Genomic DNA, 12318 nt, shown 5'->3' on the forward strand with positions numbered 1-12318 from the left:
TGAGCTTTGTAGCCATATGCATTCAGGTTCCTGTGAGTCTCAAGTTCTCAATCACTCTAAAAAAGGCAACAATGTCTTTGATATAGAATGCTGCCCACGACCTCTCTTACCCACTCAGTCCTTCCTTAACAGGTTATACCTGAACATTCCAACCTTGTGAATCACCCACAAGGTTTCAGTGATAACATGTGTATCAAATTACTTCTCATCAATCAGCTTCCAGTTCTTCTTGTGTGTGTTACCCAGCCTCTGAACATTGGTATACAAGCAATTAAAATGTCTTCTTTTCACATTCTGTACCACATCGGTTCAATTGGTTGACAACATGCAGAGTTTATGCCACACCCTTGCCTTCTTAACACCCTCTCACCTGCTCCAGCTATCTCCAACAGAAAAGAGTACCCCCACCCTCACCCACCGTGAGATGCAAGCAGTCCTGTTTGTTCAGTGTCCTCTCCCGCTGAAACATGGCCCAGTATTCCACAAAGTCTTCAGTGTCACAGTCACACAGCCAATTTTTCAACTCTAGTATTTTCTGATTTTTCCTTTCTCTTGTGGGACTGGTAGGATCTCCAAGAAGATGACGTGGTCTTTATTTTTCTTCAGCTCTCTTCCAAGATCCCTGAAATCTTTTATGATCTGTGAATTGGTTCCAGAAGATGAAAGAGATGCCCAGATAGAATAACTACCAAACATGGGGATATGGTATAGTGACAACAGCACAGAAACAGACATTTCCCAGGTGCACTGCTTTTGATAACTACCTGTCTCTTACTAATGTTTCCTACTGTAGGCTGGTCTTGTTATAGGAACTCCCCCTCCACAAAAAAAAAAAGACTTTCTGAGGGCTGGCCCTTTAAATTTGGCAGAGACAAGCAGCTGCAGCCCTAAAGTGGCCATTTTACAAGTGGCTGCTGCTGGCTGCATCTCCTTCTCTTCCAGCAGGTAAGTATTCATCTCCCTAATGTAAGCAGAGTAAATTGCTCCCAAAGGAGGAAAAATAAAGTCTTAGGGTGCACTCCAAGGCACAATCAGGTGCCCCTTGCTCAGAATCCCGTGAATCCTACTGTGGTAAGCAGGAGAGGATCTCAGCCCAGTGGGTAAAGGTCTGGGAGAGAGGCTCAGAGTTCTACTCTCAACCTCTATTATAATAGTTTTCTCTTCAGGCGAGCCCTTCAGTCCCTCACAGGAAAGCAGGCCCATTCAGCATTCAGCTGTCCTCTGTTACGATTAAGTCACTGCTGGAAGCCCTAAGTATAGCTGATAAAAACTAGAAAGCTCCAGCTCCAGCTGTTACTCTTGGTTTCAGAGCCAAAGTATTCTGGATTCCAACTGATGGGTAGGTTCTTTAGGGGCAGGCCAATAATTAACAGCTTGAGTCTTCCCATCAGGAAGGACCCACTCACTTGGCTGGATTCCTGGCCACGGTCTTGACTTCAAAAGAGTGGCGTGGTATGGTATTGGCACCCTTACTTCTGCGCTGCTGCTGGCGGGGTGCTGCCTGCAGAGCTGGGCAGCTGGAGAGCGGCGGCTGCTGGCCGGGAGCCCAGCTCGGAAGGAAGAGCTGCTGCCAGCAGTAGAGCTGAAGTGAGGATGGCACGGTAGGGCGTTGCCACCCTTACTTCTGCGCTGCTGCCTGCAGAGCTGGGCCCTCAGTCAGCAGCCGCCGCTCTCTAGCCACTCAGCTCTGAACGCAGCACAGAAGGCATGCCATTACCCGTCTAGTCACCAAAGGACTTGGTAGTTGGAAGTAAATGCTTTGAGCCAATAATAAAACAAACATAGCAACAGTTTTGTGTTAAGAAAATTTTTATTTGTCCTTTGGATCTGTGATGAAAGCACATAAAATTACAAATGGAAGAAACACCATGCCACAAAATTGCATAGAATTCTTACAAAAATGTGAATTATGCATCTGAAACAATTAGATTGAGAAACGAAAATATGTACATGTTAACCGAAATATTTCTCTTATTTTTTTTCAAAGCAAATCACCAAAATCCAATCAATCACAGACACTATTAATACAATGTACAAGAGCAACACTGATTTGAAAGAAAGGCAAGCAATGTCCCTTTAGTTATCTTTTAATGAATACATAATAATAATAATTAATACATGAGCATTAATTAACATAATTATGAACATGTTAAATCCAAAATGTCCGGCATTTCATTAGAACTTTTAAAATTCTGCTTATACTGCCCAAGTCAATCTATTCTCAGTAGTGTTAAGATATTTGAAGTGTACAATCTAGTTTAATATAGAGAGTTCTATTCTATACAACAGAAAGGTCCACAGTACAGCATTTCCACACATTCAACACATAACAAGGCAAATACATAAAAGGCACAAGACTTGCACATCATAAAGACCCCTTTTTCGTTATCTTATTTAGTTCAAGTAATATTAATATTAAATGATATCTGTATCACTGTAATAATCTGAACAATGCAAGGTGTACAATATTACACACTACCCTACAACTGCAAAAATTAGCACTGTACAGATATAAAAAATGGGAGTACAGTAAATGGTCAAATACAAACATACTGTAAAATGACTACAACTGATCATATATTTAGTCCAACCATACACTTTTTAAAATATAAATAAAAGGCTAATTTGTATTTGCCCAAGTCTATTTGAAGACTAATGGTGAAGCCCCGGCTACCCTGAAGTCCCTGGAAGTGTTACCATAAACTTCAGTGGAGTCATGATTTTTACCCTAAGGCAATGATTACTATAATGCAATAGTCTTCAATAGGGTTGTGAACACTGCTATTAGTATATCCTTCCTATAATTTCAACAACCTATGTAATTTTTAGTTTATAAAATGCAGCATTAAATTTACCATTCTAGATTTTTATCGAATGATTAATGCCAATCTTCAAAGTGCAAAAGTAGACTGATTTTTCTAAAATCAAGCTGAAAGTCAGACTTTTGAGTTTTATGGTCATTCAGTTAGCGTAATCATCATCAACCAGAATAGTTTAATCCAAAATATGATCTCCAAAGAATGTGCAATTTTTCTTTTTGCCTGCTCTAAGTTTAAAAAAAACCCATCAAAATACTGTTTGTTTTCTAAGATTTGAACTTATAATATATATACACATATAGGATTTAACTCAAAACTTAAGCTTGATCGGTATTTATTGCTTAAATTTAAATAAAATAAGTTACTTAAAATATTAAAATCCTGAGGGAAAGCAAGTAAAGTAACTTAATTGCTATTATTTATTAAAATGCTTTGCTATGCTACTATTAGACCATTTAAATTTATTTATTTAAAAATACAAATTAAGGCCCAAATCCTGCAAACATGTATGCGAGCATTATTATCCACAGAGTAGTTTCACTGAATCCAATGGGATTATTCATGTGTATAAAGTTACGCATGTGAGTGTTTGCAGGACGTCGGCCTAAGTATGAAAATCTACACATTCTGAGCTTGTTTCTCATTTACACTAAGGGCCCCACTGCTCTGGTACTATAAAGGGGCCTTAAAGTACAAGTAAATTATATTTATGCTCACTTTAAAACTCCTTTACATGACGAGAGCAGTATAAAGTGGCCTTAGTGTAAATGAGAATCAGGCCATATATATTATCATACCCTATATCCTCTTTAACAGGGGATGCCAGAGAATAATATTTTTCTTTCCCTTCTCAAATATCCTGATTTTCAGAAAGTCTTACTAATTATTTTTATATAGATTTCTGAAAATATGTGGTTTATTTCTCTCATGCATATCATACTGTACATAAGCTTGGACTGTTCTTATGTTAAAGTATGGATATATGGATTAACAGATATTTGAAATAACAGGGGTGGGGTTTTTAAATTTGCTTTTAAACTTCAGACGTTAGTAAAACTGAACTGCAGAATTAAAAATGATGGAAGATGTTCCTAAATGTTCAAATCCTGTAGTTTTAAACATTTTTATAACCCTATCAAATTCAGTAAGCTTAAAATATGACACTTAAAATCAATACTTTCAAGTCTGCAAAATATATATCAAATTTATTTGCTAAATGTACTTCAATTTACAACACCAACAACACGAAAAGAATCTTATGATTTAATGTTTGTTTAATATCACTGTAACCCAGAGGTTACAATCTATAAAGGTTTTCTATTCACGTATCCCTGAAACTTTTCATTTTGCCATGAGAGCAGACCGACTGCAAATACATACATGCTGTGTGTGTATATGTGTGTGTGTGTGTGTGTATCTATATGCTCAAACATATATGCACTCACACAAGTGTACAACATACAAACACTCTCTTTCTCTAAGCAGACTAAGTCCAACTCTTGGTTTTAAACTTACTCTAATCACCACAGTTCCAACAAAGGATTTTTTTCAGCAGCAAATATATTTCTCTCCACATGATAAACATAATATCAAGACAGCAAGCCACCAGTGCTTGCAAAGCGAAAAAGGATCAAATGTTTCAGTGCAAATGTAACATGATGACACAGCTGTCAAGGTGCAGTTAGAAAGCAGGAAACAAAAATGATTAAGTATTGTCATACAATTCCGTAAGGTCAGTATTAGTTTGGGACGCTTTGCATTGGCACTTTAAAAGGAAATCTGTGCACATTTGCCTGTGTACAATACTCTGGTCTTCATTAAACTATCTTAAAAGTGCATAAGGCCTGAAAATTACCCATTGTAAATTGGGGGAGGGGGGAGTATTAACACATTCATTCCCTACTCTCACTGCACTAAGCTTTAGTATAATAAAAAAAACGAAGCATGAGAGTGAAGACCTTTGCACAATCTCTTTATAAAATGTTTCTTTTTAAAATGTGAACTTCAATACAGATGCCTCCTGCATTCAGAAGCTTTTCAATGGCAGCTCACAACAGGAAACCAGAGAATGGGCAGCATGGGAGTGGCATGCCCTGGCACAATAACTGTTGCTTGTGGGCTGCCCTGGGTAGTTAAAAAGGGGTATCGAACACTTTATCTGGATTATTTTCTTCCGTTTCCTCTTCATTTTGCAGAGGGTTATGGTTCAGTTTTCCACTGTCAGATGTCAGGGAGGAAGTGGCAGAACTGTGGTCTCCGTCTTCACTGATTTTCCCTTTCATGGCATCCTGTACAAACTCCAGAATTTCCAGAGGGAGCCTTTTGAATTTGTCTTGATATTCCTGATCAAGTTCACCTTGTAACTGGAACAAAAACAAAACAGAAATGGTCTTAAATAATTTCTGATGGGAACAATAACCTACAGCACGGGGACACTACAAGCAGGAGAGGAAAAACTTACAAACTCACCTCCATTTGTTATTTTTACATGACTGGGGGCTTATTTTCAGTTTGTAGGTTTAGGGCTATACCTATGATACACCTAATAATGATCAGACACCTATTAATTATCATGCATCCACTGCAAAGCTGAAGGCAAATACAACCATTTTTACATTTTGTTTTGTTATGACACTCATAGGCACCAAAATCCTGCAAACATGCATGTGCTTAATTTTACTTCTGTTAGTAATAAATAATAATAATACCTAGCTCTTATATGGCACTGTTCATCAACAGATCTCAAAGCGCTTTACACAGGAGGTCAGTATCGTTACCCCATTTTACAGATGGGGAAACTGAAGCACAAAGAAATTAAAGCTCAGATCCAGGAAAGGCATCTTGGGAAAATCATTGGAATCCACAAACCCTGGTTTAGGTGCCTCGGCTCCATATACAATGCATGGGGGGAGAGACAGGTGCCGGAAAATGAAATCCACAAATGCTAGCACAGTAGGCAAGGAGCTGCCTAAACTAACCAGTGTGAGATGCTGGGGAGAAGGGTGTATCCTTAACCCTGCCCCTCTCAGATAGGTCAGTGCCTAGCTCCCTTTGTGATTCATGGCTGGGAAACCTTTCCTAGAATCAGGAGCCTCAGCCATTTCTCTTGCAAGAATACAGCTGAGGGGAGGAGAAGGCCTCTCTTATAACCTTTAGCCCAGTGGTTAGGGGACTCACCTGGGGTATGGGAGATCCCTGTTCCACTGTCCCCTCTATTTGATGAGGAGAAGGGAGATGAACAAGAAATGCCCCAACTAACGGACTACAGAGGCATTCTCAATCTCTCTCGGGCCCAGTGCATATTTCCTTATTTATCCAAAATGGAACGGCTTCAACAGGAGAGACTGAGCCACATCAGAATGTCCCTATTCAAATCCCTTCCTCTCATCAGGCAGAGGGGGAAGTGAACCAGGGTCTTCCACATCCTAGGTGAGTAAGCTAACCACTAGGCTAAAGGTAGGCTGAAAACTGGCCTTTAGGTGCCTAAGTCTCTTTAGACTGGTCTTTAGGTGCCTAAGTGGCATGCTCAAAGTCACCAGCAGTAGAGCCGGCAATAGAAGCCTGAGTCCCAGCACAATGCTCTGTCCACTAGGTCACCTCTTCTTCGGGTGACCTCATCTGCTTACTTGGTTTCAGTTACCAGCGCTATGGCAACCTCTCACAAATCTACCTCTCTGCCCTCAATTTGCCTCCAGCATATCCCACATCTCGGTCTGTCTCTCTGACTCTTCCTCTTGGATGTCTTGCCATCCATGTAAGCTTCCCATGACCCAAACTGACCTCCTTATCTTCACTCCTAAACCCCGGCCACTCCCCCACTTCTTTGTTGTTATTGACAACACCATCATCCTCCCTGTTACTCAAATCCACCACTTCCCAGCTTGAATCCATCTCTAACTCCTTCCTCTCCCTACATACAAGCAGTGTCCAAATCTTGTAGCTTTTTCCTCCTTAGTGTCTAAGATCAGCCCTCTTCTTTCTATCTCTGCTGCTAGAACGCTTGCTCTGGCCCTCATCTCCCATTTTGATTGCGGTAACCATCTGCTCTGGCCTCACGACAGCCATCTTGCCCACCCCCAATCCATATTACTGATGGCTACTAGGGTGACCAGACAGCAAGTGTGAAAAATCGGGATGGAGGTGGTGGTAATAGGGTCCTATAGAAGACAAAGCCCCTAATATTGGGACAGTACCAATAAAATAAGGACAGCTGGTCACCCTAACTGCTGCTGACAAGTCTGAGGAATAAATTATGTATCCCAGATTTCAAATACGTATTTGCATCAGTCTTATTTTGCCATGACATGGGCAGTTACCACTTTGATCACTCTTCTCTTATGCAATGTCTCCTCTTCTTTTTCTTGTGCCCCTTCTCCCTACCCTCTCTCTGTCTTTAAGGGACTTTTCTCTGAGATCACCTAGAAGAGTGTGGGCAATACCTGAGATAAATTAATAAAAAATATAATAGCAGTAAGTTACAAACTAACACATTGAAACGCCCCTGGAAATTTACTGACAGCCAGTGAAGATTACAGAGCACTATTATGGTATGCTCTCTGCCTGACACGCGACTGAACAACTGAGATGATGCATTCTGCGCTAGTTTTCATTTCAGAATGGTCTCAATGCGCAGCATGGTGCAGAATGCATTACAATATTCTACTCTGGAGGAGACCAAAGGCAGGGATATTTGCATCAAGGACCACATCCTAGAGAAAAAGGACAGTCATGTTTCACCATGTGTCAAAAGTGCTCTTAGCCACAGCTAGTTATCCAGGAGCAGACCAACATCGCATGAAACTGCTAAATTACAAAATCTGTGCCGCATGTGGCAGATTCCCTCACTCTACTTGGTTTATCAATTCTATTGGTTGCTCCAGCCTACCAACATTCCCTTTATCTTCTCTATATCTAGCCCTCATTCAGTTCACAGTCTCAGACAACCTCTGGACCATTTGTTCAACTCTACCTACCAAGATCAAAGCAACAAAGCTGTAGACATGGGTGTGTTATCACAGTCCACATCTCCTCATTAAGCCTCATACTTCTACACAGTGGATATGATGAAATAAACCACGGTGGTAACCCGCATAAGGGAACCCTACAGCAGAAGAGCAGCTGGCCAACGCTACCCATTGGGCTCTCTCACGCTCAAAAAAACCCTCCATCCAGTCCTTCTAGGGGCGGGTCTCAGGTATGTCAACTAAACCATGTGGTCAGTACTATGAAAGGCAACCCAGCACATACAAAAGCAGCAGCATGGACACTTTATATCCATCCATCATAGATACTACTAGATAATACTTAGTCCTGCCATGAGCACAAGGGACTGGACTAGATAAGCTCTCGAGGTCTCTTCCAGGCCTACTATTCTATGATCATGAGGAGGAGATCACTGACTAATGCAACAAGTGCCTGGTCCATATCTAAGTCTAAAATCTGACTGATTGGTGTCAAGGCAATTCAGAAACCACTGGAGTTTTCTTGCCACAAACTTCTCAAGGATTTTTTCCAATAACAAGTAGAGACTCTCCAGAATTAAGTCAATAGCTGGCAAGACCGTCAGTGTCAAGCTGTATCAAGCAGTCATTTCTTAAGATCCTTGTTTTATAGGAATCTTCAGAGATGTAGGTGTTAATATTTGTTACAGTTACTCTTAACTCTTAGTGATGAACTCCACATATGGAGATTATTAGCATACGTTAAAATCCTTTCCTAACGCAAGGCTTATTGAACTGGGACACATCACAATATTAGTAAGTTTAATTAAGAAACAGGAATCAACACATTTCTACAAACAGCAATACGATGTACAGAATGCAAGGTTTTCAACTTAATTTGGCCACAAATAATAAAATATTTCATGTTGTAGGACCACATCAATACCTACAGTGATACACCTTACTGTGGATAATGGAATTAGTGTATTGGGGAGACACCCAAGAATGACATATGAAATAGAAATCATTGTACATCCCTGAGAGGTTTATCATTCTGAGCCGCTATTTGTATTGCTCCTAGATTTCCAGATTCCAAGGCCAGAAGGGTCCAATGTGATCATCTAGTCTGACCTCTTATATTACACAGGCCATAGAATTTCACCAAAATAATTCCTAGAACTAAACAGCATCAATTTGACGTATGAGTGAGGCAATGGTGTTCAGATCTCCATTACATTTGGTCTAGGTTCAAACCCAAATTAAGACTAAGGTTGAGTTTTGGACTTAAGGGTACTAAAATCTTGTGAGATTTCTGCGATTTTAACTCAAAACATGGTGAAATTGACTTGTAGGATTTTGGCTATAACCAACCTGGGAAATAGGCCTTTTTCAATTTAGAATCTGATTTGGAATGGAGGCAGAGTTGGATCTGAGGAATTTGCATCTACACTCCTGTGAAATACACAGGAGTGTAGAAAAGGTTTCCAATTTTGGCACATCTCTAATCATATTTTATGATATTCGTGGAAGTCTTGCTCTTGCAGACATAAATGAAAAGGACACCTAGCATAATTACTTGATCTCCTTGAAACTGTCTCTTTAATATATTTTGTCACAGAGCCAGGTATCTGAAAAATCATACAAACTATAATTTTTGCAGGGCAGGTTTATAGTTTCTGCGTGTGGTTTCTATGACTTTTATCCATCTAGGTCAATTCTGGAGATCCTGACTTCTCATGTTGACATACATCTCTGTATGATTCAAGGTGTAACATGGATTATCAATAGTATTCTCAGATTTGCTCCCTGGGTTCTTGCTTCATGAGCCTTTAAAAAAAGACTTCTGTTAATTCATCCTTCCTCTAGGAAATCTAGTATCTAATATGTGTGAATAAAATAGATTCACCTGTTCGTTATTCATTTTTGGTAATAAAAGGTTGCTTATTAATGGCTTTTATTTATCAAGAATTTCTAAACTTCATTGGGATTGGCCCAAAAAACTTCATTTATTTGTCTATATCCACAGCTTCATCAGCGCTCAAGCCACAGAGGGATCCCAGACTAACTACATGACACAGGACATGCGGTGATCTGGATTCTGTTGTGTGATTTCTTGCAACACTTAGCGTACATAGCCCTTCAGTAATGCAACTCAGATTCTTCAGCTGACTCTTCTTCAGCTGTTTATTCTTGTGCTATGTGAATAACGTAGCTGGAGTCGATGTAGCTTAGGTCGACTTACCCTGGTGTCTTCACTGTGCTGCGTCGATGGGAAACACTCTCCGGTTGACTTCCCTTACTCTCCTGGGGAGCTGGAGCACGGGAGTCAACCGGAGAGCGCTCTGCTGTCGATTTAGCGGGTCTTCACTAGACTTGCTAAATCAACACCTGCTGCATCGATTGCAGCAGCGTTGATCTCCCATGGCCACACACCAAGTTCGTGCCAGCACAGGAATTGTGAGCACATGATCTTTAGCCTAGAGCGCAATCCCTTGTACCCAAACTGCCTCTCAGCTGGAAAATAAAAGTCTTCAGGGTTCTTGGTTAAAACCACTGTTTGAAAAGGGGCATGGAGCAGGGAGAGGTCTGAGCAGGACTGCCTGGGAGCACGGGAGTGAAAGCTAACCTGAGTCATTCAGCTTAAAGTAAGGGAAAAGCATTGAGGAAAGAAAATAAATGCTGTGATTTATACAGTTTATAATTTTTATGTTACGTAAGCCCCAAATTAATTTTAAACTTACTAAAATGGAGCACATGCTAAGAGGTCAATACTAAAAAAAAACCCAACTTGGGTCAGACAGAATTACCAAGCATAGAAGCAGAAACTGTGGTTTCAAACTTATTCTGACCAACCTCTCTAGACCTCTGCATACTTCCAGCATGATCTAATGAACTTCTGCTTCCACCAAGAACAAAAATAACAGGATCACATGAAAAACCCCAGCACAAGTTACCAGGAGGATTGTAGTTCACATGGAGTGTATTGGGTAAAAAGAAAGATGAATCCCCACAATGCTGAATAAGATCAGATTCATAGCGCTCAGAGTTATCTTGTTAGTGAGTTTAAGAGTAGAATACTGATTTCGTCAGTTCTCAGTATTTGAAATCTAATTTATCCTCATGCTCTTGCTGGTGAAACTGTTTTTCATTTCAGGTAGCATGAAAGAAATGGCTGGGGTAATTTGTTATGGGAATCAGATCATCACATAATAAAATACTTTAGCTCTCAGAAGCACAACATAGTTAAGAAAATCTCGGCATTAGTCTAAGCACATGGTAACAAATCGGCAGCTGCATACATAGACACATATGGTCATTGTGGGGGCCCTACCAAATTCACGACCATGAAAAACACGTCACAGACTGTGAAATCTGCTCTTTTGTGTGCTTTTACCATATACTATACAGTGAATACAGATTTCACGGGGGTGACCAGCGTTTCTCAAATTGGGTGTCATGATAGAAAAGGGAGTTGTGGGGGTGGAGGGTGTCACAAAGTTATTTTAGCGGGTCATGGTATTGCCACCCTTACTTTGGCGCTGCCTTCAGAGCTGGGGGGCTGCCCGACAGCAGCAGCGCAGAAGTAAGGGTGGCAATACCATACCATGCCATCCTTACTTATATTTTTAATGGGATTTTCCCCCCAGCTTCTTTGAACTCAAAATAACTGAAGTGGTGTGTGGTGGTCACCTCACCCCCTGAGAAAAGGGCTGGAACAGGCCTTTTGAGGCTGCACAGACCGGCAGCCAATCAATAAAGGCCTGTGGAGGGCAAATCAGGGGAAGGAAAAGGCAGCCAATGAGGGCCGGGCGAGGCCCTATATAAAGGCTGCCTAGCAGAGAAGAAGGGAGTCTCTCCCTGACTAGCAAGGGAAGAGGACTGGCTCCTGAGCTAGGGAGCAAGCACCTTGGACAGAGCAGTGCTGGGCAGGCTCCGGGGAGCAGGAGAGAGCTCCAGCCCCGTTACCTGCCAGGCTGCAGACCCTGCTACAAAGGGCCTAGAAGGTGCACGGATCCGAAGTGGAAGTGGCCCAGGGAAGACTAGGCGGACAAGAGGGGAACGAAGGAGAGCAGAAAGAGGCTGCCGCTAGAGGGTTCCTGGGTCGGGACCCAGAGTAGCAGGCGGACCTGGGTCCTCCCCCTTATATTGCACCTGGCCATGGAAGACGGGGGCCAATACAGACTGCAACTTGCCCCTGAGCTAAGGGGCTAGACTTTGGGTTGTGGTTGGCCACTGAGGCAGGTGCGAGTCCCAAAGACTGCTGTTAATCATCCCCCCCTTCTCCCGCCCCAGAAGGGGGTGAGTCTGGAGTAGTGGGCACTGCCGGAGGGCAGTGTCCTGAAGCAGACGCCACCGAGCAGGGAGCAACGCAGATCCTAGGGCAGCAGAACAGACAACGGGCAAGACACCCCATGCTGAGGATGCCCTGCAGCAGACAGAGCTAATTCCCGGAACAAGTAGCGGGAGTCTTGACCCCGTCACAGGGTGTTGTTTAAAGAGCATAGAAAAAAATTCCCTTCCCGGCAGAAGCCAAGCGTGGAGAATGCAAGCCTTAAAGG

At 41.7% G+C, this 12318-nt stretch overlaps 1 protein-coding gene across 5 annotated transcripts in view; it reads right to left on the reverse strand.

Annotated features, from left to right (window-relative positions):
- Window positions 1-1791: 1791 nt before the first annotated feature.
- Window positions 1792-12318, reverse strand: part of PLCB1 (phospholipase C beta 1) — a 653791-nt gene continuing 643264 nt past the window's right edge. For 2 of the 5 annotated variants that reach the window (XM_073339660.2, XM_073339659.2), the window contains one exon: window positions 1792-5182. In XM_073339660.2, the coding sequence (XP_073195761.1) occupies window positions 4952-5182 (231 nt within the window). In that variant the 3' untranslated portion in view covers window positions 1792-4951. The remainder of the gene's footprint in view (window positions 5183-12318) is intronic. The other 3 variants (XM_073339667.2, XM_073339664.2, XM_073339663.2) reach the window with 2 other exon arrangements.

This window comes from Lepidochelys kempii, chromosome 3 (assembly GCF_965140285.1).
Source record: "Lepidochelys kempii isolate rLepKem1 chromosome 3, rLepKem1.hap1, whole genome shotgun sequence".
NCBI classification, from domain to species: domain Eukaryota; kingdom Metazoa; phylum Chordata; order Testudines; family Cheloniidae; genus Lepidochelys; species Lepidochelys kempii.